We start from the raw sequence: 26,757 nt of genomic DNA, 5'->3' as shown, positions 1-26,757 counted from the left end.
TGATCGTGCTTTAGGTCTTGGCGTAGTTCTCAAAATGGGGTTAAAGTGTGTATTTCATGGATTCCCGAACGCCGGCGCTACGTCATATTCTCGCGCATGCGTCGTGGAGGCACACACGGAAGTTCAACATGAGTTCATGTTGTCTTCAGGTTTCAAAAGCTTGTCAGTACCTTAAATCTATAGTGTATACCTTAGAGTATAGTGTATAATCATGATTCATCAGAACTGATCATGTAAAACCACCCCCTGGTGACAAACAGTTGCTTTTGGTGTTATCTCAAAGCCTGAAGCTGATTGACTTATTAAGGGACAGACTTTAACCTATTACGGTATCTGTAGTCTGCATGTGCTCGATGGATCACTGATAACAGATGTGAAACCAGCAGCTATGCAGAGTAATTTTAAAATGTGTGGCACTGTTAACCACAGGTGTTCCTGTGATCTGTGGACATAAATATTAGCCCGCTGTCTCTCAAGAGACATTTTGTTTATTGGGTGGTTCATCAATATAGTGATTTATGTCGTGAGACATATAAGGCATATAAATTCTCTGCCTGGCCAAAACAACACATCGCTGTTTGCATTTAGATTGGCAAATGCTTAAGTCTATGATCGGATCATTATTGCAGTGAGTATTATGTTTCTAGCATGTTATATGTTTGGCAACAGTTCTTCTAACCCTAATTAATGGAGTGTATAGGTTTTCATTTCTTAAAGGGGTCATAGAATGGTACATGCACTTTTACAAGTTGATTTTACGGAAATGTGTGTTGGCAGTGCCTGTACACAACCATCCTATATTGATAAAAATACATCCAGTGTTTTTTTTTAATCTCCTTATATATTTTCCCCTGTCTCAAATCGAGCCGTCCGACCGTGTGACGTTACACGGTGTACGCCCCTCCTAAGATTGTTGATTGACAGCAGCGTTTCAACACAGACCCGCCCTGAGCGAGCTGTCATCAGTCCGCCATTGTTGATACTCTGGAGCAGAATGGCGTCTAAGCGATTTTGGTGTTGTGTTGTTGGGTGTAATAACGAACACAGCAGTCATTTTGATGTTCCTAAATCCGAACTGCTGAAGACCCAGTGGCTGCAGTGCTGAGTTTTGTTTTAGAAGGGAATATTCCCCCCGATCAACGTCAATGTTTGCGCAATCATTTCTCAGCAGACTGCTTTATAAACGAGCGTCAGTATAAAGCAGGTTTTGCTAATAAGCTGCTCTTGAAAAAAGGATCGTGTTCCTGCTGCACCTCAGGGAGATGTGAGTGTAACGTTTTATTAACCTTTATATTAATCTTTGTAAATCGCTTGCACGCTTCACGATGAATGAGGCTAATGTTTACAGGGTAAGTTACATTACGGCATGCTTTCTGTTTATGACGTTCTCAATATAATTCATAATCCCACGTTTATAATGAACAACGCGTTATGTTTGTTATTACAAACTGTGTACTCGGGTGATAAAGTTAACGTGGTAACACTACACTAAGCTTACTTTTGTACATGGTTTATAACGGTGTCTGTTACTGATTAAGAAGTAATGTAAAAAAAAAAAAATCTTATAACATAACATCAATCTGTCAATGAACTAACACATCAGTAAACACATAGCAACTACGCTACTCTGCCAGTACAAAGATAGATCAAAATGACATGACGTTAACCAACCATTCAGAAACGTCCTGTTCGAACTTCGATGGGTTCGTCATCTGTTCCTGGTCCGACTCCGGTTCAAAATGATAAGGTTGCTTAGATGTGTCTTCAGAGACTCCCGTTGCCATTATTTCTCGAAAATATACCCTCAAATGTTGTCAAGGCAACCCTCCACATGTGTTGTGGTGTTGTGTTGTGTCGGGTCGAACCGAACGCCCCACAGAGCAGAGGGGGCGGGGTGAGCAAAGCTCATTATCATTTAAAGTCACATACACTGAAATGACTTGCTAAAAACTGAGCTGGTTTTGACCAGGTAAATTGAGTGTTTTCTTACAATACTAATGAGAATTTTTAATTAAAGTATATTACAAACTTTTCATTTAGACACTAAAGAATCATATTAACTTGCACAAAAATGTCATTCTATGACCCCTTTAAACCACCATGTAGGAAGACACATAATGGCCATATTCCAGGATGACAATGTATGTCAATGTCAAGATTCATCAGGCTCACATTGTGAAAGAACGGTTGGGAGGGAGCATGAAGAATCATTTTCACACATGAATTGGCAGATCTTAAATTAATTGAAAGTCTTTGGGATGTGCTGGAGGAGACTTTACAGAGTGACTCTTGTCAATACAAGATCTTGACCAAAAATCGATGCACCTCTTGATGGAAATAAATGTTACGATGTTATTTCCATCAAGAGGTGCATCCATTTTTGGCGCAATTTTCATAATTTGCATCCAAATTGGAAATTTGATATGCCATTACAATGCATACATCTTAAATTTAGGCCTAAATATTTTGTTGACCGTGTTCTGTTTGAGAGCAGAGTTATCTGAAATCGATTACTCTACAACTATTCATAGTTTTCAAGTCACGTGACTGTCGCGGAGAGCCTTGAAGGGCAAAACATAGAACTTAATTGAACTGCAGCACAAGCCTGTCAAATTTCCATCTTAAAACAAAAATATGTGAACAAGATGCACGTTTTAAGCACTTGGGTTTTAATCGAGTTAATTTTAAACTGATTAATTACGCAGTAAAACCGTTTTTACAGATTAATTACGCAGCACAGGTGGAGGGTGAACCGACGGCAGGCTAAAGAATCCTTGTGCAACCCACCCTTAAAGTGCCGTAATGTACTAAAACAGTGATATTAAAAGATCAAATTCAGTTTACACCTTTTTGATGATGCATAATATACAGGCGAGTAGATGAGCCAAGAATATTAACGCAACGTGTTTTGTTTATAATGGGTTTCGATGGGAAGGAAAATAACACATTAGTTTGTTGCACTAATATTCTGTGTTCATCTGCTTTCCTGTATAAAGTATGCAACATCAATAAGGTGTATATTGAATTTGGTATTTTAATATCACTGCCTTACTGCATTAATACTGACTAAAAATCTGGTAAAAATGACTGGTGCGCAATGGAGGAAAGCCTTTTTTGCCCTCCAGGTGGGTGTTCCTATAAGCGTGTGACGTCACGTGAAGACTATGAATTGAAATAATGGTGTCGCAGTGTCTGTGAAAAGTTGTACAGAAAACCCAATAAAAACGGTTGTTTTGTGAGTGCTGTGGCATATGAGGCATAGACCGCTAAGTAATTGCTTGAGTTGCGGTTGAGTTTTGATGATACAAGCATTTCTCTGAAATGTGTCATAAATCAAGGGGACGCTGATGGTGAAGTTGTATGATTGTGTATCAGTCAGCACTCCGCTTTCAATACTATTTGATGAATAAGCTATATCTTGAACTGTCTCTATTGTAAACCCTTCAGTGCGTGAAGATCTGCTGTGCCTCTGCTTTTGAGAAAATCAGTGGTTTGAGGAAGATCTTGTTTTTAGGGTCATGTCAGGGTAACCCTTCCCTTTCAGGCGCTTTGTGATGATGTCACGTCTTTCCCCTAAGGTGGATGTAGCTCAGCCGGAAACCCCAGTCGCCCCAGTTACCCAAGGCTTCTCTTCCACCTCACCAGATGAGGTACCCAAAATGTATTTGGCATGATGGACTCCTGGAGCCCTTACTAACAAGACCAAAACATAAACACCCTGTTCTTGGGGTCTGAATGCATTCAGATTGAATCGGATCCCATTGATCACACTACAAATCACACATCAATCAAACTGATCAGCACTGTATGGTCACATCACAGTTTGCCAGCTTTAAAAACATAAATGCAGTGATTTAGTCTTATGTTGAATAGCTGCTTCTGATTTTATGTTGCAGAATTTGCTTACAGAAATATTATTTTCTGTTTATGTCACAGTTAAATTTTTCATGTGTTTCATGAGCAACTCAAAGCTGCTCTGTTATCAAGATTTTCTATGCTGTTTTTTCAGCCACCTGTACAGGCTGCAAACTGATCAACCGTAAACATGAGCTTGTGAAGAACCAGAACGCCATGAGAAAAAGTTTCCCTCTATTGAATCTAAAGTTTCTCAGAAAAAAGCAAATAATCTGTATTATTCATTTACATTAGCAGACACTTTTATCCAAAAGCATGAGGAGAAAAATGAACATTTCCAAATTCCTAATTCCAGGCAGACATGAATCCACATAAACACACTTAAACACTTTCTAAAACGCAGCACTGTCTTACGCAGCATGGTGCTACATTCTCGATGCATGACGTGGGTTTTGCATGAGCAAATAAGCAGAAAACCAAACAGATAGTGTTGGACTTTGTCTGATGCATGTCTGTTGTCGACTCGAATTTGTCATAAATAACTTGTCACTCTCGGAGCACTTTTCTTTTCATGCTTTGAGTTCCTCAAATGTGTTATCGATTATGACGGGGCGATATCATGATTGAGTTCTGGATGATGTGTTTATGTGTGGCGGCCAGATGATGATTCGGAAACACAGAGCTTATGGTTTCTGGCTGTGGGCTTTTGTGTTATCAAGGCCATCCAGAGGTCCATTTAGAGTCAATTGTTCAGTGTTGACAAGCCGTAGCATCCATCAGGAAGGTAAACATCACCTTCTATTCATCATGTCCATCTATGTACGTATATTCCCATTTCGTGGGCTTTCTTTAGAAGTGCTTGAATCGACCGGCATCTCAAAATAGCTGCACAAAGAGTGTTTTTCAGGCTAATATAATAATAATAATAGCAACCAAAGGTTATTAGAGCACTTGTCATTGGATGTGAGTGTGTTTTTTTTTAATTTAAGTTCACAGATAAAAATAACTTTTCGCTGGTAGGCAGGGAATGGTCAAAAATTCATGAAGGCAAATGATACACGTGGCTTGTGTCATGAATGATTGTGAGCATGTGCGTTTATAATACAATCTAGACTGCAGGACAAAAGAACGTGTGGCTGATCTCAGCCAGCTGAACATGAATTAAATGAGCAGAATCACAAAGCTGTTTTTCCTTATGTTCAAGACAGACTTATGTTATGCTGTGGGAAAGATTTTAAGTTTTGCTCTGAGACCGTTAGTAAAAATGTTCTTATATAATGTTTGTTTTTTTGCTTTTTACCAATTGTGATAATTGAGGATTTGTAAAATCGTTGTTCTTTCTTTCAGACAAGTAATGGAAATGATCCATGGGCAGCGTTTGACAATAATGCCTCTGGTGGGTTTTCTAATAACTGGCCAGCTCAGCCAGAGGGCACAGAGACGGGGAAAACCAGCAACAATGCATGGCATTCTGGAGGACAAGGGCACCCGCAGGCCTACCAGGGTCCAGGTAACAACTCAAATAGACCCATGTTTGATTGCTCAGTGACCAGGGATTTTCTGTTCTGGAGGGACACTGTCCTGCAGAGTTTAGCTCCATCCCTAATCAAATATAAAAAAAAAATGTTTTGCTAAATAATTAAAGGCAAGGGTTTTTGATTAAGGATGGAACTAAACTCTGCAGGACAGTGGCCCTCCAGGGCTGAATTTCGGTCAAATACAGGCTATTTTCTCTGTGTATAAAACATGCAATATGCTTCAAGTGATTATTCATATATGTCAATATGCGCTTCTTTAACGACAAGTCATGGTGATGTAGCTGTTTCTTCATTAGAAAAAAATAATATAGTATACCAGTCACAGCAGCAATCGTTGTCTCCTCTGCCACGTTTAAAGTTCATGGCCCGCCCAGCTCGGGTATTAAAATGATCTCCAAGCTTCCCAGTAGTAAATATGACTTGAGAGGGTACGTGAAGGCAGCATAAACCATTGGTTCTCAAACCTTTTGTTGTCCACAACAATATTCGAAAGACCCCAGCCTTAGTTTTATCTATGGGACCTATGAGTAACTAATATTATTGTAATTCAAATTAAATGAATTAACATAATTACATTTCAGGAGTCCTGAAGTTTTAAGAGCTTAAAGGATTAGTTCACTTTTAAATAAACTTTTGCTGATAATTTACTCACCCCCATGTCATCCAAGATGTCCATGTCTTTCTTTTTGCAGGCGAAAAGAAATTAAGATTTTTGATGAAAACATTCCAGGATTTTTCTCCATATAATGGACTTCAATGGGCTCCAAACGGTTCAAGGTCCAAATGACAGTTTCAGTGCAGCTTCAAATGGCTTTAAACGATATCAAACGATATAGGTCTTATCTAGCGAAACAATCAGTTTCTGCGAGAAACCGAGCTGTATTTATGCTATTATTTTACCTCTTATCAGACGAACGTGATAATCTCTGAGCTCCGCCATAACTTCCGGTTGTGAGGTCAAAATACGAACGTGGTCATAGATATATCGATCGTAGATGCCTCATTCTACTGATCTGTGCAGGCGCTAATGAGGAATCTACGATCAATATATCTATGACCACGCTCGTATTTTGACCTCACTTTGCGGAAGTTATGACGGAGCTTAGAGATGATCACGTTCGTCTGATAAGAGGTAAAATAATAGCATAAATACAGCTCTGTTTCTGGAAGAAACTGATTGTTTCGCTAGATAAGACCCTTATTCATCGTTTGATATCGTTTAAAGCCCTTTGAAGCTGCACTGAAACTGTCATTTGGACCTTGAACCGTTTGGAGCCCATTGAAGTCCATTATATGGAGAAAAATCCTGGAATGTTTTCATCAAAAACCTTAATTCTTTTTGACTGCAGAAAGAAAGACATGGACATCTTGGATGACATGGGGGTGAGTAAATTATCAGCAAAAGTTTTTTTAAAAGTGAACTAATCCTTTAATGTTCTTCAGGGATCCTTTTTTTTTTTTAACCAATGAATTTACATGACTCGTCCAGTTGTTTTGGATTTAGTGGATAAGAATTAAGAAATAAGGATAAGGTTTTTTAATATTCACATGACCCTTATGGGCCATGTGAACTACTGCTCTAAACAAATGAATCTAGAACGTAAACCGAATATGATTCTTTTGTCATTGTATTTCAAGGATTTTTGAAACGGTACAGACAGGAGGACATAAAATTATTAAGCAGAGAATTGAACCTGGGTGACCTGCAAGAGCATACTACACATTTTGTTACTTTTAACAGTGTGCACTGTTAGGCCACAGCTTCAACCTGAATATGGCAAAAATAGGGAAAATAAGGAATATGATATATTTGGTATCTGTTCAGCTAGTCTATGATGTTCAAGGTTCACATTTTTCTAGCTATGATCTAGCCAAAATGTTGCTCTTGCAAAGAGTAAAACTCGCAAGCACAAGCCGTAATGATGTCTGAATCTTTTTATGCCTTTTGTCCTGTTGATTATGTCCTAAATGGAAAACTGAGCACCATAGCCACAAGGCATAAATACTAATCATAATGTTTATTCCTCCCTGGGAGCTGTTACATTCCTCTTTAAGGGTTTCAGTCCAGCATATTTAGAAAACAAGAAGGCTCTGGAGTTTGAGCGTAGCCAAAGTGCCGCGCATTGCGTTACATGGATGCTCTTGGCCGTTTCTTTATTACCAAAACAACTTACAAGAGAGTAACAAGAGAGTAACAATGCATCAATGGAATGCTAACGTACTGCGCAGAATTTCCTGTATTTCTGTATTTCCTAATGTTTGTTTAAGTTGCATAGTATGCACTAATGAACAAAACGTTTTGTGTTAAACCTTATTAACTCTTGTCAGTCCGATCATATAAAGAGGCACAAAAGATGTTAAAAATCACAGATGATATTACTTAAGGTTCTTGGGACACCTAGAAATTGAAAGCCAAGTTGCTTTGTGGAATATGTGGTATTCAGTATGCATTGTTTTATATGAAAGTATGAAAAATATTAAAGTTGTTTTACAACTAGTTGTGAAAAATGTGGGCGTGGTTAATTGATATCATCTGTGACTGAGTCATGCGTTAGGCTAAAGTTTGCCAGTTATGTCAAATCTGGAAGATCATTTGTTTTTAATTTTGGAGTTGTAAGGAGCTGAAATTCACCTTTTCCATGTGCTGTAAAGTGCAGCTTCTTCAAGCTTCAAACAAACAGAGTGTGTAGATTTGTTTTGGAGAGGTTTTCCTATGAAAACGGGTTTATTACCACAAGTAAGATGACTCTTTAACCAAATTACTTGCTAGATTCTGGGAATTAAATATGGTTTGATACACTTTAGAATATATAGAGTTGATATTTGTTGAGAAAAAGCTTAAGTTTTATTTTATCATAACAAATCATCTTTTCCTTCTTTTCTGAAGACATTTACCCCTACCCATGTCTTATTGATCTGTCAGGTAAATCATGAAATTCATGTAAGGACTTTGGTGTGGTTTTAATAACAAGCTGCATGAGCTCAACAGTTGTGTATGTGTATGAGAATGTTTTTTTTTTTTAAGGGTTTTTCTTGCTGTGAAATTTGTTGTGTATTTCTCGACTAGAGTCCCAAGTGTGGCTAACTAACATATTGAAACTTTTGTGGTCTTTTTGTAAAATGTAAGAATTCCTTTTTGTATTTTTACGATATTTTCAAATTAATTTGGTGTATAGATTTTAATGTTTTACTGTGGACAGAGACCCAGATTTCCAATCTTATCCATCATATAAAAGGTTTATGATATTTTTGTGTGAAATTGATTAAATTAGTTTTTGCACAAATTACAGCTGTGGCATTATTTCCACTAGAGCCTAAAGCTTTGTCAAATGTTAGTTAGCATGTTGGATTTGTCCTGACTAACCCCTGGTTCTCTCAGTGCTTTTTAGCTTGAAGTATGTTTGAAGTGTGTATAATGACTGTTTATAGGTGCAGAAGACGATGAATGGGACGAGGAGTGGGATGACGTGAAGTCATCGGGTGGCTATGCTGAATCTGAGGCTGGAGATGGTGGCGCTCTGAACAGAGGCGGAGCTCATGGTTCATCCATGAAAATTGCCCTCAATAAGTAAGTCAGATTGAACCACACAGATTGGACACACATCCAAGAGTCACATAATATACATACTAAAGCAAACGAGATGCACACAAAACTGCTCAAATTAAAACTGATTTTACACTATATTTATTTATAATATAGAGAACAGAAAATGTACATTGTCCAGTTTAGCAGTGGCCTATCAGTTTAATTGGAATTGCCACAAGGAGGAACTAACCCTTCTGTTAATCTCCCAAGTGTGCATGTTTATCACCCAAAGCTGATCATCTCAAAGCAGCCACATTTCATTTGACAATACAACCTGAATAATAGATCTGTCAATCAGTGTTGGGGAAAGTTACTTTTAAAGGAACACGCTGACTTTTTGGGACTTTAGCATATTCACCGTATCCCCAGAGTTAGATAAGTCCATACATACCATTCTCATCTCCATGCCCACCGCTAGCCTAGCGTAGCACAAAGACTGGAGGTAAACGGCTCCAGCTAGCCTACTGCTCAATAAGTGACAAAATAACGCCAACATTTTCCTATTTACATGTTGTGATGTGTATAGTTACATTGTGTACTAAGACCGACAGAAAATGAAAAGTTGCGATTTTCTAGAGTAGACCGATATGGCTAGGGACTATTCTCTCATTCCTGTGTAATAATCAAGGAACTTTGTGCCATACCATGAGTGCAGCAGGCGCAGTGATATTACGTATTACGGTATGTATGGATTTATCTAACTCTGGGGGATACGGTGAATAACCTTTTTACGGTGAAAAAGTCCCAAAAAGTTGGCGTGTTCCTTTAAAAAACAGTAAAGCGTTACAATATAGCAGTGCCACCTAAAAAAAAAGTAACTAATTGCTTTACTTAGTTAAAAGTAATGTGTTTTGTTACTTTTATTCTTTTTGTCTGTTCCCACACATGCATGGGTGCATGTCTAAGTGACTACGTTATAAAGAGATTTTTAATTAAGTTGTTTAAGCAAATGAATTAAACTAAGGTTATGTGCGTTCCTTTTTTTTTAAGTTAAAGGTATAGTTCGCCCAAAAATGAAAATTTCTGTCATTAATTACTCACCCTCATGTCGTTCCAAACCCGTAATACTCTCGTTCATCTTCAGAACAGAAAAAATGAAGATATTTTTGATGAAATCCGAGAGCTCTCTGACCCCTGCATAGACGGCAAATCTAATTAACACTTTCAAGGTCCAGAAAGGTAGGAAAGACATTGTTAAAAATCGTCCAAGTGACTCCAGTGGTTCAACCTTAATTTAATGAAGTGACGAGAAATAGTTTTTGTGCGCAAAAAAATAAACAAAAATAACAACTTTATTCAACAATTTCTTCACGCCTGTGTCAGTCACTTATGCTGTTTGGAACGACACATAGGGTGAGCAATTAATTTCAGAATTTTCTAACACTTTAACTCTAATAATGTGTAAATGTATAAAGTAATGAGTTACTTTACTCGATAGATACATCAAAAAGTAATCTTATTACGTAATGCATGTTACTCCCAATACCTTCACTACTATTTAATTTTAAAAATCGTACTGTATAAAAATTTTTCCAGTTGATGTGTTTTCTTATATGCTTTCTGGATCCCAATAACAGGTTGTGGTTTATTAATTTTGTCATACATTTTTTTGATCATTTCATGCTTTGTCCATTGTAAGCAGCATCTTCTCTTTGCAGATTCCCTGGCTTCTCCAAATCAGGTCCTGAGTTGTACCTGCTGTCCAAACAGGCCGCCAAAGGAACCAAGTTGCCCATTTATGTAAGTCACTCATTTACTGTGCCATTTATTGTATTGTTAATTTGATTGATAATGCTTTTTTAACTATAATAAAATGGCATTCCTGGCTTCAAAAGGCTTGTATTTACTGTATTTTATTATGTAAAGTGTTTAGCTGACATGAATATGTGTATATATACTGTATTTCAGATGGGAGAAGTTGGGCCGGTGTGGGCGTATCCAGACAGTCAGCTGGACTGTGTTGTCGCTGACCCTAAAAAGGGCACCAAAATGTACGGCCTCAAGAGTTACATTGAGTACCAAGTCACGCCTACCGTAAGTACAGAAACAATAATTTTTAAATGAATAGCTTCATTCCAGCTGATGTCGTATCATGCCACACTTTCATGCCATCCTTTGCAGACCACAAACAAGCCTGTCAATCACAGATACAAGCACTTTGATTGGTTATATGAAAGGCTTCTGGATAAATTTGGGTCGGCGATTCCAGTCCCCTGCCTGCCTGATAAACAGGTGACAGGTAAGCACTTTTTATTACATATTGTTCCCTGTAAAGAAGTTTGAAATTAAAATGAGGTTGATTGATGCCCCCATTTTTAGGTCGATTTGAGGAGGAGTTTATAAAAATGCGAATGGAGAGGCTTCAGGCTTGGATGACGCGAATGTGCAGGCATCCGGTTATCTCTTGCAGTGAAGTCTTCCAGCTGTTTCTCTCCTACAAAGATGAGAAGGTAAGAGTGTTTTTAATCTTAAATAAATGTATAGCTCTTGACTAATCCATTTTAAACTTTCATCTAAATTTGTTGCTTAGTAGGTTTTGAGACAAAGCCCTTGTTTTTGTTGTATTACAGGACTGGAAAACGGGAAAGAGAAAAGCAGAAAAAGACGAGACTGTCGGAGTCATGGTTTTCTCCACCATAGAGCCTGAGGGACTGCCAGACCTTGACCTGATTGAAGTGTAAGTCCTACAGTCCACCTTAGGGTCACTTTCCTGATGGAAAATCCAGCTTAAGATGGCTTCTAGCTGGTCCAAGATGCCTTTTAGCTTGATCTATTGGAAGTTTGACCAACTCAAGCTGATTTGTTGCTTGTCCAAGATTGTCTGTCAGCTAATCATGAGCAACCTCTTTATGGTGATTGTCTTGTTGCCTTCAGAGAGCAGAAGTGTGAGCAGTTTAACCGCTTCACCAGGGCGATGGACGACGGTGTGAAAGACTTGCTGACAATAGGAAATGAACACTGGAAACGCTGCACAGGACGTGAGTATCACTCGTTAGGACACTTACCCCTGGTTTCACAGACAAGGCTTAAGCTAGTCCCAGACTAAAATGCACTCAAAGCAACTTGTCCTGACATATCTTAAAATATGCCACTGCCATCGTTTTATCTCAAGAAGCACACCAGTAAGGTTTTTTTTAAGGCATGTTTATAAAGGCTACTTAGATGCCTAATCCCTTTCCAATTTTTTTAAAGAAATTAATACTTTTATTCAGCAATGATGCATTAAATTAATCAGTAAAGACATTCATAATGTACTATTTCAAAGAAATGCTTTTTTTAAATGTTCCATTCATCAAAGAATTCAAAAACAAAAAAAAGTGTCACGGTTTTCAATATGGATAATAATAAAAGATGCACCATATCAGAATGATTTCTGAAGAATCATGTGACTGAAGGCTGGAGTAATGATGCTGAAAATGCAGCTTTGCCATCACATGAATAAATGAGATTTTAAAAGAACAGTATCAACTTTTTACTGTATTTTTGATCAAATAAATGCAGCCTGGGTGAAGACATAAGACACTTTTTTTTTTTACTTTGTGGAACCGTGTTCCACATTTCCTTTAACTGGCACTTTGTTGAAAAAGTGACCAATTAGCAAATTTGTTTCTGAGATTTTGTACTTTGCCTCATGCCTCATATTTCACTGTCCAGCTTTGAAAAATGATATTCTGATGGAGTGTATTTTATAAATATCTCTACAAATGAAATCTCATACTTCTTTCAAAAGTTTCAGACTGATTAGTCTTATTTCCTGTTATGCTTGTTTTTCTCAGCCCTTCCAAAGGAATATCAACGCATTGGCAAATCTTTCCAAAACCTGTCCTCAGTGTTCATCAGCAGTGGATATGAAGGTATCAGAAACTATTTTGGTTCCTCTTTCTAAAGAATGTAAATTATGTAAATGTTATCTGTTTCTCATCTGCTGTAGTACCCAGAAACTTTATCAAACACCTTCTTGTTCCTGGTTAATGCTGTTCAGCCTTTCTTTTTCTCTACCAAGCAACCTTTGTACAAGTAGTATATTATTTGCATGTACTGCCTCCCTGAGGATTAGACAAGGGCACTATGGTGATAAAGCAGGATTGTGACCTTCCTCAGTCACCTCGCTTGAGATTGAACCAGCAGTCTATGTGTTAACAATCTAGATGTTCAACTTTTATTCTATTTTTATTTATCCTGAATGTGTGGTTCTGTTTGACCTACAGGAGAGGCTACGCTCACAGACGCGATGACGGCAGCAGGAAAGACCTATGAGGAGATCGCTCAGATGGTGGCGGAGCAGGTATTGAAAACCTTTAATAAAACACTATAGAACGTCTCGGTTCTCTCTTATATCGGGAAGTTAAGTGTCTTAAAACCTCTTATGTGATAGGGGAAACATAGCTGTTTATGTATCAAAATATTCTTGGCAACCAGGAAATTACACTACCATTCAGAAGTTTGGGGTCGGTGAGATTTTTAAAAATGTTTTTGAAAGAAGTCTCACCAAGGCTGCATTTATTTGATTAAAAATACAGTAAAACTGTAATACTGAGGAATATTATTACAATTTAAAAGAACTGATTTCTATTTCAATATATTTTAAAATATAAAGTATTCCTGTGGTCAAAGCTGAATTTGCAGCATCATTACTGCAGTCTTCAGTGCCTTCAGAAATCATTCTATTATGAAAACAGTTGTGCTGGTTCATATTTTTGAGGAAACCCAATACATTTTTTTTCAGGATCCTTTGATGAATAGAAAGTTAAAAAAAACAAAAAAAAACAGCATTTATTTGAAATGGAAATCTTTTGTAACATAAATGTCTACTGTAACATTTGACCAATTTAAATAGTTCACCCAAAAATGAAAGTCATTTACTCACCCTCATGCCGTTCCAAACCCGTAAGACTTTCGTTCATCTTCGGAACACAAATGATGATCTTTTTGATGAATTCTGAGAGATTTCTGTCCCTCCTTCGACAGCTACGCAACTACCACTTTGATGCTTCAAAAGATCATAAAACTAATCCATTTGAAATGAGCGGTATAGTCAGAATTTTCTGAAGAGAGTAGATCGCTTTTATATTATGAACAGACTGGATTTATGCTTTTATGCACATATAAACATTGGTCAGCGAACGTAAACAGAAGCTCAACCGAACCTGCTTGACGTGCGAGAACGTTATAAACGTGCTGCTTAACACAATAATGAACCTCATTGGTTCCAGAGGAAGCTCAAATGTTCTGCGTAACACGAGAATGAACCTCATTGGTTCCTGAGGAAGCTCAAACGTTCTGCGTAACACAAGAATGAACCTCATTGGTTCCTGAGGAAGCTCAAATGTGCTGCGTAACACTGAAATGAAACATGCTGCGTAACACAAGAATGAACCTCATTGGTTCCTGAGGAAGCTCAAACATGCTGCGTAACACTAGAATGAACCTCATTGGTTCCTGAGGAAGCTCAAACGTGCTGCGTAACACTAGAATGAACCTCATTGGTTCCTGAGATAGCTCAAACGTGCTGCGTAACACAAGAATGAACCTCATTGGTTCCTGAGGAAGCTCAAACGTGCTGCGTAACACAAGAATGAACCTCATTGGTTCCTGAGGAAGCTCAAACGTGCTGCGTAACACTAGAATGAACCTCATTGGTTCCTGAGATAGCTCAAACGTGCTGCGTAACACTAGAATGAACCTCATTGGTTCTTGAGGAAGTTCAAACTTTCTGCGTAACACTAGAATGAATCTCATTTGGTCTTGCTGAAGCTCAAATGTTCTGCGTAACACTAGAATGAACCTCATTGGTTCCTGAGGAAGCTCAAACATGCTGCGTAACACAAGAATGAACCTCATTGGTTCCTGAGGAAGCTTAAACATGCTGCGTAACACTAGAATGAACCTCATTGGTTCCTGAGATAGCTCAAACGTGCTGCGTAACACAAGAATGAACCTCATTGGTTCCTGAGATAGCTCAAACGTGCTGCGTAACACTAGAATGAACCTCATTGGTTCCTGAGATAGCTCAAACGTGCTGCGTAACACTAGAATGAACCTCATTGGTTCTTGCAGAAGCTCAAACGTTCTGAGTAACACGAGAATGAACCTCATTGGGTCTTGCTGAAGCTCAAATGTTCTGCGTAACATGAGAATGAACCTCATTGGTTCTTGAGGAAGCTCAAACGTTCTGCATAACACTAGAATGAACCTCATTGGTTCTTGAGGAAGTTCAAACTTTCTGCGTAACACTAGAATGAATCTCATTTGGTCTTGCTGAAGCTCAAATGTGCTGCGTAACACTGAAATTAACCTCATTGGTTCCTGAGGAAGCTCAAACATGCTGCGTAACACAAGAATGAACCTCATTGGTTCCTGAGGAAGCTCAAACATGCTGCGTAACACTAGAATGAACCTCATTGGTTCCTGAGGAAGCTCAAACATGCTGCGTAACACTAGAATGAACCTCATTGGTTCCTGAGATAGCTCAAACGTGCTGCGTAACACAAGAATGAACCTCATTGGTTCCTGAGATAGCTCAAACGTGCTGAGTAACACTAGAATGAACCTCATTGGTTCCTGAGATAGCTCAAACGTGCTGCGTAACACTAGAATGAACCTCATTGGTTCTTGCAGAAGCTCAAACGTTCTGAGTAACACGAGAATGAACCTCATTGGTTCTTGAGGAAGTTCAAACTTTCTGCGTAACACTAGAATGAATCTCATTGGGTCTTGCTGAAGCTCAAATGTTCTGCGTAACACTAGAATGAACCTCATTGGTTCTTGAGGAAGTTCAAACGTTCTGCGTAACATGAGAATGAACCTCATTGGTTCTTGAGGAAGCTCAAACGTTCTGGGTAACACTAGAATGAACCTCATTGGTTCTTGAGGAAGTTCAAACGTGCTGCGTAACATGAGAATGAACCTCATTGGTTCTTGAGCAAGTTCAAACTTTCTGTGTAACACTAGAATGAACCTCATTGGTTCTTGAGGAAGCTCAAACGTTCTGCGTAACACTAGAATGAACCTCATTGGCTCTTGAGGAAGTTCAAACTTTCTGCGTAACACTAGAATGAATCTCATTGGGTCTTGCTGAAGCTCAAATGTTCTGCGTAACACTAGAATTAACCTCATTGGTTCCTGAGATAGCTCAAACGTGCTGCGTAACACAAGAATGAACCTCATTGGCTCTTGAGGAAGTTCAAACTTTCTGCGTAACACTAGAATGAATCTCATTGGGTCTTGCTGAAGCTCAAACGTGCTGCGTAACACTTAGAATGAACCTCATTGGTTCCTGAGATAGCTCAAACGTGCTGCGTAACACAAGAATGAACCTCATTGGTTCCTGAGGAAGCTCAAACGTGCTGCGTAACACGAGAATTAACCTCATCGGTTCTTGAGGAAGCTCAAACGTGCTGCGTAACACAAGAATGAACCTCATTGGTTCCTGAGATAGCTCAAACGTGCTGCGTAACACTAGAATGAACCTCATTGGTTCCTGAGATAGCTCAAACGTGCTGCGTAACACTAGAATGAACCTCATTGGTTCTTGCAGAAGCTCAAACGTTCTGAGTAACACGAGAATGAACCTCATTGGGTCTTGCTGAAGCTCAAACGTTCTGCGTAACACTAGAATGAACCTCATTGGCTCTTGAGGAAGTTCAAACTTTCTGCGTAACACTAGAATGAATCTCATTGGGTCTTGCTGAAGCTCAAATGTTCTGCGTAACACTAGAATGAACCTCATTGGTTCTTGAGGAAGTTCAAACGTGCTGCGTAACATGAGAATGAACCTCATTGGTTCTTGAGGAAGCTCTAACGTTCTGGGTAACACGAGAATGAACCTCATTGGTTCTCACATGTCAAGCGAACATGCTTGAGCGTCCGTTTATCATATCTGATGTGAGTTGATGAATGTTTATATATGAATAAAAGCCTAAATTCAATCTGTTCATCAGCTATCCAGTCACTTCAGAAAAATTCGGACTTAACTGAAAAATTCATATGAATTAGTTTTATGATCTCTTTATGAACTTTTTGAAGCATCAAAGTGGTAGTTGCGTAGCTGTCAATGGAGACAGAAATCTCTCAGATTTCATCAAAAATATCTTAATTTGTGTTCAGAAGATGAACGAAAGTGTGAGTAAATTACTTTTGGGTGAACTAACCCTTTAATGAGTCCTTGCTGAATAGAATTCACATTTTTATATACATGAAAAAAAACCTTACTGACCCCAAACATTTGAACAGTAGTATATTTAAGGCCATTTCAACACCCAGACAGGATGATCAAGACCCTAAAAGCTGCTATATAGAGAAAAGCCATAGTTGTGTGATTTGTTCAGCCTCTACCTCATGCCCGTCCACAATCATTTAGCCTTGTGCTCTTCATCTTCTTCGTTATCAATGAGTGAAACATGCAGTGAATGAAAACTTGGTTGTTTGGCCTCCAAACTGTGATTGTTGGAAGGAGTCGTCTGGTAAGTGGTCCTGTGGCGCCAGTGTGACATTGAATATTTTTAGAGTTCTGTTAACCCTTCTATAAAGATATTAAGTTTAAAATGCAGCTGAATAACAGACAGACTAGTTATTTTCTGCCACAGTTAATGGTCATTTTTGCCCATTTGAATTCTAAATCCTGTGTGGTGTGTGCATACATTTGTATTCGAGTGACGTGAACCTTTCGTGAGCAGTTGAATGAAGTGACCCTGGGTGTGTTTGTGCGCTGTCTGGTTTAATCATTCAGTTTTGTTTGTTTCTCTAGCCTAGGAAAGACCTTCACTTCCTCATGGAAACCAACAATGAGTATAAAGGTCTGCTGGGATGCTTTCCTGACACTATTGGAGTTCACAAGGTAAATGAAAGAACTACTACTCTCACCATGTCCACCTGGAGATTAGCAGTTCTTATTGACACACTCTGTTTTAAAACCCAGTGAGCGTCCTAACCATCATAAAACCACGTAAGTGATCTTTTAGGGAGCTCACTAGGTGTTTGAATAGCCATTGAATCTTTAAAAAGAGGATGGGAGCACAGAAGATTGGAGGATTCACTGCATTTTGGGGTCTCTTTCTCTTGCACAGGCTGCCATAGAGAAGGTCAAGGAAGGCGATAAACTTGTGGCCGCCGGTAAAATCAGCTCCTCCGATAAGACCTCCATGGCTAAACGTGCCAGCGTCATGTCATACGCTCTGCAAGGTATTGTGACCTACTTGCACTGGCCCCAAAAAGCATTTAGACACCGTTACCACCTTTAAAAGTATATACTGTACGGTAACTGAAGTGTAGTTTATCATATAACTAATAACAAGTTTGATCCGAATGGTTAACACAAGTTGGAGAGTCATAATTACACTAATTTTGATATGATGTTAACACAACATTAGAATGCTGGAAACATAACTCTAATTTTCAACAGGCTCAATAGATATAAACAGAGTTAATTACAGGGTTCCCATGGGCCTGGAATTTCTGCAGTGTTATCTTCAGACCAGGATTTTTTTCTTTATTTAATATACATTTTTCTGTTTATGTATAGTTCAAACTCAAAATCTGTTAAGTGGAAAATGCATGGACAAATTGCATTTAGATTTGTATTGTATATTGTATTATATTATACTACCTGTGATTGTGGAAAATGGATGTTTATAATGTGATGGATTATTATACTCTCTTTTACTGCATGTATGTATTACATACACTATATTGCCAAAAGTCTTGGGATGCCTGCCTTCACATGCACATGAACTTTAATGACATCCAATTCTTAATCGGTTGGGTTTAATATGGAGTTGGCCCATCGTTTGCAGCTATAACAGCTTCAACTATTTAGGAGTGTGTTTATGGCAATTTTTGACCATTCTCCTTGAAACACATTTGTGAGGTCAGGCACTGATGTTGGCCTGGCTCGCAGTCTCCGCTCTTAATTCACCCCCAAACTGTTTCCATAAAGCTGGGAGCATGAAATTGTCCAAAAAGCATTGAGTTCCTTTCACTGGAACTAAGGGGCCAAGCCCAACCCCTGAAAAACAACCCCACACCATAACCCCCCCTCCACCAAACTTTTCACTTGGCACAATGCAGTCAGGCAAGTACCGTTCTCCTGGCAACCGCCAAACCCAGACTCGTCCATCAGATTGGCAGACAGAGAAGCGTTATTGGTCACTCCAGAGAACACGTCTCCTCTGCTCTAGAGTCCAGTGGTGGCGTGCTTTACCCGCTTTGCATTGCACTTGGTGAAGTAAGGCTTGGATGAGCTGCTCGGCCATGGAAACCCATTCCATGAAGCTCTACACACTGATCTTGAGCTTATCTGAAGGCCACACAAAGTTTGGAGGTCTGTAGCTATTGGCTCTGCAGAAAGTTGGTGACTTCTGCGCACTGTGCCCGCTCAGTGAGTTTACGTGGCCTACCACTTCGTGGCTGAGTTGCTGTTGTTCCCAATTGCTTCCACTTTATCATAATACCACTAACAGTTGACCGTAGAATATTTAGTAGTGAGGAAATTTCATGAATGGACTTATTGCCCTGGTGGCAACCTATCACGGTACCACGCTTGAATTCACTGAGCTCCTGAGAGCGACCCTTTCTTTCACAAATGTTTGTAGAAGTGTCTGCTGGCCTAGTGCATGATTTAATACACCTGTGGCCATGGAAGTGATTGGAACACCTGAATTCAATGATTTGGAGAGGTGTCCCAATACTTTTGGCAATATAGTGTATTTTATATAGACAGTAAAATGCAGAACAAAATGTATACACACACACGCATGCATGCATACATACACACGCGCACACACACACAACACGCACACACGCATGCATACATATACACACACGCATACATGCATGCATACATACACACACACACACACACGCATGCATACATACACACACACACACACACACGCATGCATGCATGCATACACACACATGTATATACGAGAGAGAGAGAGAGAGAGATAAATATACATATAATGTAGTAAAATGTAATGTAATTCTGTGATGCAAAGCTGAATTTTCAGCATCATTACTCCAGTCTTTAGAGTCACATGATCCTTCAGAAATCATTCTAATATTTGCTGCTCAATAAACAATTCTTCTTATAATTAATTAATTACTATGATCAATGTTGAAAGCAGTTTAATATGTTTTGGGGAATCATAATATTTTGATGAATAGAAAGTTCAAAAGAACTTAGCCTGACAAGCCAGACCCACATGATGAAGTTGGGTCTGGGAACTCACCATTGGCAGGGCTCAATCCGAGGGGCGGGATAAACGGTTGTCTTTCAAATTCCCTCTGCATACAATAGGATAGCGCTACAACCAACCAGAGCAACAAAGAAGGTGAAGTGGAGCTAGTTGATAGATTAAACTTTTGCCGTATCCGGTCGGCAAAACTGCAAACACATCTTCCTTTCTTAAGAATGACTTCAGTGCCGTTCTTTTCTCAAAGAAAAGCTTAACTCCAAGTCTTCCAGAGTCGCGGCCAAAGCCGAAAGACCCGTGTTCGACAGCTTCTTTGTTTTCAAGTAGCATGCGGAACCACCGCAACTCTGCCATCATTGTTAAGCCCGCCCACCGACTCTATACACGATGTGATTGGCCTGACTAGAGTTTGGTTTTTCCAGCTCGCAAGCCAACGGAGAGTTGCTAGACGCCCTGGCTGCAAATTTTATTTGCTGCCACTAGGGTACGTCTAGATTTCTAGGCTAGCATTTATTTAAAATAGAGATATTTTGTAACATTATAAATGTTTTGCTGTCACACTTTGCTGATCAATTTAATGCATCCTTGCTGAATGTGAACCCTGTAACACACATATCTATAATCCTAGGTGTCTGTTGTGTCTGTGATCAAGCTTTTATACACACAGCTGATGAATTTGACACGTCTTTCCTCTGTGCAGCGGAGATGAACCACTTCCATAGCAACCGTATCTATGACTACAACAGGGTGATGCAGCAGTACCTGGAGGAGCAAGTCAAATTCTATGAGATGGTAAAGTGTTTAAACAATATTTAAAGTTCAAGAACGTCCATAACGTTTAAAGCCATTAATGGTGTTTGTTTTGGCAGATTGCGGAGAAACTTCGACACGCTCACAGCCGGTTCACGACTATGTAATGGTGAAGCGACCGTCCGGAAGCTGCCTCGTTCTCTCTTCCTCTTACATGATTATTCTCGCTGCTTTTTTCTGTTCCTGTTATTCGTGTCATGATATCAGTGCCATAAAAATATCCTGTCGATCTCAGGCCAAAGATAGCATTTCAGAAAGCTCCTGCGTGAGAACTGGCCAAGCTCAAGTGTTTTTAAAAAGCAGCTACAGATTGTCTGAAGAATCATCATATGGGGCTTTAATTATTATAATTGTCTAGTTGTTGATTTGGATGTTCCACATTCTGTCATGACCCACATAGTTTTGATATAAGATAAATATGAACATGCATTGAGAGAGACATAACGTAACGTACTACTTTTATACAAGTGATCTGAACAAACACCGGTGCCATCGTTTGAACTATGAGGTGAAGCCGAGTTTCATTGTGCCTTCTTTTGTATAGACCCTTCAGAAAAACACGCTTTTGATCCACTGCACTTTACTATGGCCTTTCAGATGCATCAAAACAATGCCAAAAACAACCCAATGGTTTTCACTAGAGGTTCTGGAGGTGATTTCAGGAGGGCTGGTCCTTTTACCCTCATAAGAGACATTTAAGTAATTTCTCTCTCTCTCTCTCTCTCTCTCTCTCTCTCTCTCTCTCTCTCCCCCCAAAGCCAAATGACAGAGATTCTGCTCAGTTTGATGCTTCCACCTCAGTGCACTTATCACATTTCTTATCCTGTAAAAAAAAGAAATTATACTCTATCAGGTGCATGTTTTCCGGTTGTTCATATATTTTATATGTATAGCAGTGTTTGCAAGTATTTTGCACACAGAATGATAAAAACAATTGAGATTATGATTTAATAAATACTGATTTGTATGCCTTGCAATGCAGTTTTTTTTGTCTTTATAAGTGTCTATCTGAAAGTGAGTAACTGGAAACCCTGAGATTGCCCACGTAGAGCACTATTTGAGGGGACAGCCATTTGTAGTGGTGTCCGAAACCATAGTGGACCTTATCGAGTGCACTCATTCAATCCCATAGTGCACTCCCACAGCACTCGTTTTTGTGTTCGCTCGCAAAATCTTTGCATTCCAACAAGAAACTTTGAACAGTTTACCGCCCATCTCATTTTTTTTTTTCCTTCAATGGTAAACATGGAGCGAACACTGCGTCAGAAAATAAATTAAACCTACTTTTACGATAACTGTTCTGAATAATACGGGGCCCATAATGGGACATGTGGTGTGTCTCAATTTGCATACTATCCGTCCTAAATAGTATTTGAAAATAGAATTAGTACATCCCAAATCGTATTATGTTGAAATGAGTATTCCAAAGACAACCGGATGTTGTACGAATTCTGACCGGTAAATAGAAGTGCTAACCATAGCTATACATAATAAAGGCAAGATGTCTTATGGCGGAGTGTCTAACGTCATCACCGGCGGCCATCTTGTCACAGGCAAGCTTTCTGGCGGGCTCTGTGGTACCTGATGTAAGGTGAGTGATCTGTACAAACACAAACACTCTTATATCGCTGAAATCTTGACGGATTTACAAATGGTTTGGTTTCTTACAAAGGTTATTAAAGGGTTAGTTCACCCAAAAATGAAAATTCTGTCATTAATTACTTACCCTCATGTCGTTCGACACCCGTCAGACCTCCGTTCATCTTCGGAACAGAAATGAAGATATTTTAGTTGAAATCTGATGGCTCTGAAAAGGCCTCCATTGGCACAATGCACGGTTCACTCTCAAGATCCTTAAAGGGTACTAAAGACGTCGTTACAAAGTCCATCTCACTACAGTGGTTCTAAAATAACTTTATGAATCGGTGAGAATAGTTTTTGTGCGCAAAAAAACCCTAAATAACGACTTATATAGTGATGACGATTTCAAAACACGGCCTCATGAAGCTTCGAAGCGTTAGGAATCAGTGAGCCGAGTCAGCAGTTTGGATCGCCAAATTTCAGCAGTTTGGCGGTTTGACACGCGATCCGAATCATGATTCGACTCACTGATTCATAACGCTTCGAAGCTTCATGAGTACCTTTTAAGGGTCTTGAGAGTGAACCGTGCATTGTGCCAATGGAGGCCTTTCAGAGCCATCAGATTTCAACTAAAATATCTTAATTTGTGTTCCGAAGATGAACGGAGGTCTTACGGGTGTCGAACGACATGAGGGTAAGTAATTAATGACAGAATTTTCTTTTTTGGGTGAACTAATCCTTTAATGTGGCTATATTTATGGATGCTTGAACAAATTATGAATAATTATTCACAAGTATGCAATGTCATAACTACATCTCTGACGTTTATAATAAACCAAACCGTTTGAAAATCGGTAGAAAATTGAGCAAGTTATAGTTATTTAAAAAGTACATGCACCATTAAAACAAAATGTTACGAGTGAGCGAGCTGACAAGATGGCCGCCAGGTGCGGACGTCGACCTCCATTGGCCAGCAACGCGGACGAGGCATCTAGCCTTTATTATGTATATCTATGGTGCTAACGGCTAATATTGGCCACAACCCATTGCGAGTTGGACTAGGATTTGGTTAGAACTACAAATGAGTATAAAAAGTGTTAAAAAACTACAAACATGACGTATGTACATGTCCAAAGGTTAAGAAGAGAGGTTTAGATACAGGGGTTTGAGTGAATAATTATCAGTATCTAACTTGATGAAAATATATTTATTCAATATTATCCACATTATATTTAATCTGTAACAACATTGTGAACTTATAAATTCATCATTATATTTCAATTGAAAACACACGAGGAGAGTCCGCATGAGAGACGACTGGCAGATCAACATGCGACTACATTTCTCTCCGATACAGTAGGAAATTAAATTGAATGTGGAGGATTTTAATTGTGACAAGATGATTGACAGGGCAGTTTAAACGATGACAGGGTGCATGTAACTAATGCTGCGTTCCATGCAGGTTTTTGACATAGACTTTAAAAAAATATGGACGTAATTTCCGTGACGTCACCCATTGGTTTCTGAAGAGCCGTTAAGAGACGCAAAGTAGGAACGAGCTGGCCGTTGCCATCTTGTCAGCGCGTCGGCGAGTGTCACTCCCGGATAATAGAAAATGGGCAAAGAGGCGGGACGTGGGTGGAGCTGAGGTGACGCGGTGACTAACAGACAGCAGATAAATGGCTATCCACCTGTCACTCAAAGTGGCCACGCCCTTAATTATGCAGCACTTTTAAGCTTTATATAATGAGTAATAAAAAAATTCACCCCCCTCACAGTTGTCATGAAGGGCAAAATTAGCCGTATAGACCAAAACCACAATTTGTACCAGGCTGTAAACATGTTTTATTCTGCTGTAAAGTTGGGCATTTTAACCCTCTCGAGTCGCTTTTTTTCTTATCAGTGCCAAAGAGACTCAAATAACTGTCGTTTTTGCAGTTTAGTCAAATCTTCTGATCATTTAAAATATAATAGGCCTTTGTTGATTACATGAAGCTACATGAGGCTCGTTCATTATGCAGCTCATTATGCAAGCTATTATGTCCTTTTGTTATTTCAGGTGTTATCTCATCATTATTCATTAGCTATCAAGCCTCCTTGCATATTGGCTTTGTGAAGAGAAACTGTCTTACAAATTGTAAATGAATATATTGTTTTATGTGAATGAGTAGGTTCAATGATTCTCACATCAGTTTAAAGAAAAAACTCAAAAGTCTTGGGAAAACATATCTATTGTGTTTTGAGGCCTTAATTTTAAAACAATTTTTTTTGTTGTTGTTCAAAAACAGTGCATAAACATTTTTCTCTCAAAAATACAAGCATGTACATACATGTTGCTCGCATATTATGGTAGCCCAGTTTGTGCTGAATACAGTGTAATTACACTTTTGCCATTAAGTGTTTATAAGCAACTGAAAAAAACACAAATGTCAGAGCATGTCAAAACTTCTAAAGGGACCCAAAAGAGCTCAGACTCCAGAGGGTTAACAGGGGGCTCAAAGAGATTCTGCTCCCTTCTGGAGCCTGTCCCTAGTGGCCAGTCGATGAATTGCAGTTTAAGTCACTTCCGTGACTGGTTGGACAGTGACTGATTGGCTTCAAGAGAAACTGCGGGAGGTTGCCGCTTGGTTTTTGAGCCCGTAAGTTATGACTTCAAACCACGCCTCACGACTTTGGCCCTGTCCCAAATTGCACACTTCATGTGCACTTTCGGTCTTGTGGACTTAGAATGGCCACTGTGTGCGCACGTCCATTAAGTCCACGAGACCGCAGGGTGTCCCATTTGTCCTTTTAGGTCTCAGAAGGGTGCTCGCGAGCGCCCCCTTCGAGGTCGATATGCGCACTTCTGCCGAGCCCGCACTGGTGCGGGTTACGCAGAGGACTTCTTCACGGCAGTCAAAGCGGCATTACGTCGTGAAAGTGTGGACTCAAAGGAAGACCGTGAGGGTTTAGGGTGCCATTTGGGGCAGGGCCTTTGTAGTGTTCCAGGCAAAGTCGCGCCAAACTGCCTGAGCGCAACGAATTGTCGTAGCTAGATGTAAACAAAGCATGGTGGACCGTACGGGGCTTATGCTCATTTACAATCCTTTCTATCACCAAAGATGCTTACTCCTTGCTTATTTGAGGGAAACGGAGGAGAAAAAACGGCGTATAAGGCAAGAGAAGCTGTTATACCTTTTATTTTATGTTATGCGTGTACGACTTTCATAAACACCGCATCCGTAGGGGCTGCCATTGTTGTTTCGCGGTCTATGTGACGTCAGAGCGTGTAACTGGGAGTACATCGATCTAGTACGAGTTCACGGGGGGGAAGTCACGGGTTCCAGTGCACTTTCACGGGTAGAAGGTTGGAAAAACACGGGTTATGGGCTCTTCTGCTATACACTTGAAAGTATGTACATTTTCTTCACAAAAAGAATACATACTTTTAGGTCCTAGTATAAATAGGTGAATTAGGATGCAGCAATGGTGGTGGAAGGAAAATATGAGATGGAGGGGAAATTATTTGTCAATGCTTTTGCATTCTCACACAAATGTTTTGTGTTTTGCTGAGTAACAACATGTCCCTTTATGGGCTCTGTAAATGAATAACCCTCTGTTGATAGGACGTCTGTGGGCGGGATACAAAAATGCGGAAGAATAAAGTGTAGTTTTCATGAAAGAACCAAAGCTGCTTAAAGTCCTCCAATGTCTTGACGAAACTGAGAAAAAGTTAACTGTTCATTTGACTAAACCACCGCAGGATCGGCGAAGTGTCACTTTAAGAACGTTTGTTGACAGCGAGTTGGCTCTCAAGGTTTGGAGACGATACTCATGAGTCAGCTATGGAGAATGCGAATGAGGCCGTCTCAAAAGATGTGTTGTTTGTCTGAATGTACTTTACACACCAATAAGACCTTTTCGTGTGATTTTGTGGTTTATTAATCTCATGTTAGAACAGAAATCATTTTGCAATGTAAATGTATAATAGTAAAAATTTCCCATTTATTTCAATCGCTTTTGGCATTTCATAAACTCAGGTATTTTATAACAACTATATTATTTTTGCTTTTGGTACTGTACATTAGAGTGAACATCAGGAACCTATATTAATATGACAGGCATATTTCACAAATGAAAACTTGTTGTGCTATAATGTTTTTGGCTTTGGTCTTTGGCTTTTTTTTTTTTCTTTTGACAGCCCCATCAATCAGGG

General features: G+C 39.3%; 1 protein-coding gene across 4 annotated transcripts in view; it reads left to right on the top strand.

Moving 5' to 3' along the window:
- Positions 1-21,948, top strand: part of snx9b (sorting nexin 9b) — a 36,478-nt gene extending 14,530 nt beyond the window's left edge. The window contains exons 5-20 of one of the 4 annotated variants that reach the window (XM_079830966.1): positions 3,579-3,650; positions 5,203-5,365; positions 8,281-8,316; positions 8,823-8,961; positions 10,638-10,719; positions 10,888-11,013; positions 11,101-11,218; positions 11,299-11,429; positions 11,550-11,656; positions 11,854-11,957; positions 12,756-12,833; positions 13,188-13,264; positions 17,726-17,815; positions 18,045-18,159; positions 20,872-20,963; positions 21,041-21,948. In XM_079830966.1, coding sequence (XP_079687092.1) covers positions 3,579-3,650; positions 5,203-5,365; positions 8,281-8,316; positions 8,823-8,961; positions 10,638-10,719; positions 10,888-11,013; positions 11,101-11,218; positions 11,299-11,429; positions 11,550-11,656; positions 11,854-11,957; positions 12,756-12,833; positions 13,188-13,264; positions 17,726-17,815; positions 18,045-18,159; positions 20,872-20,963; positions 21,041-21,088 — 1,578 coding nt within the window. In that variant the 3' untranslated portion in view covers positions 21,089-21,948. The remainder of the gene's footprint in view (positions 1-3,578; positions 3,651-5,202; positions 5,366-8,280; positions 8,317-8,822; positions 8,962-10,637; positions 10,720-10,887; positions 11,014-11,100; positions 11,219-11,298; positions 11,430-11,549; positions 11,657-11,853; positions 11,958-12,755; positions 12,834-13,187; positions 13,265-17,725; positions 17,816-18,044; positions 18,160-20,871; positions 20,964-21,040) is intronic. The other 3 variants (XM_079830968.1, XM_079830967.1, XM_079830969.1) reach the window with 3 other exon arrangements.
- Positions 21,949-26,757: the final 4,809 nt, after the last annotated feature.

Source organism: Gobio gobio, assembly GCF_949357685.1.
Source record: "Gobio gobio genome assembly, chromosome: 12".
NCBI lineage: Eukaryota > Metazoa > Chordata > Actinopteri > Cypriniformes > Gobionidae > Gobio > Gobio gobio.
The sequence above is the reverse complement of the archived record's forward strand: the minus strand, read 5'-3'. Positions and strand labels throughout refer to the sequence as shown.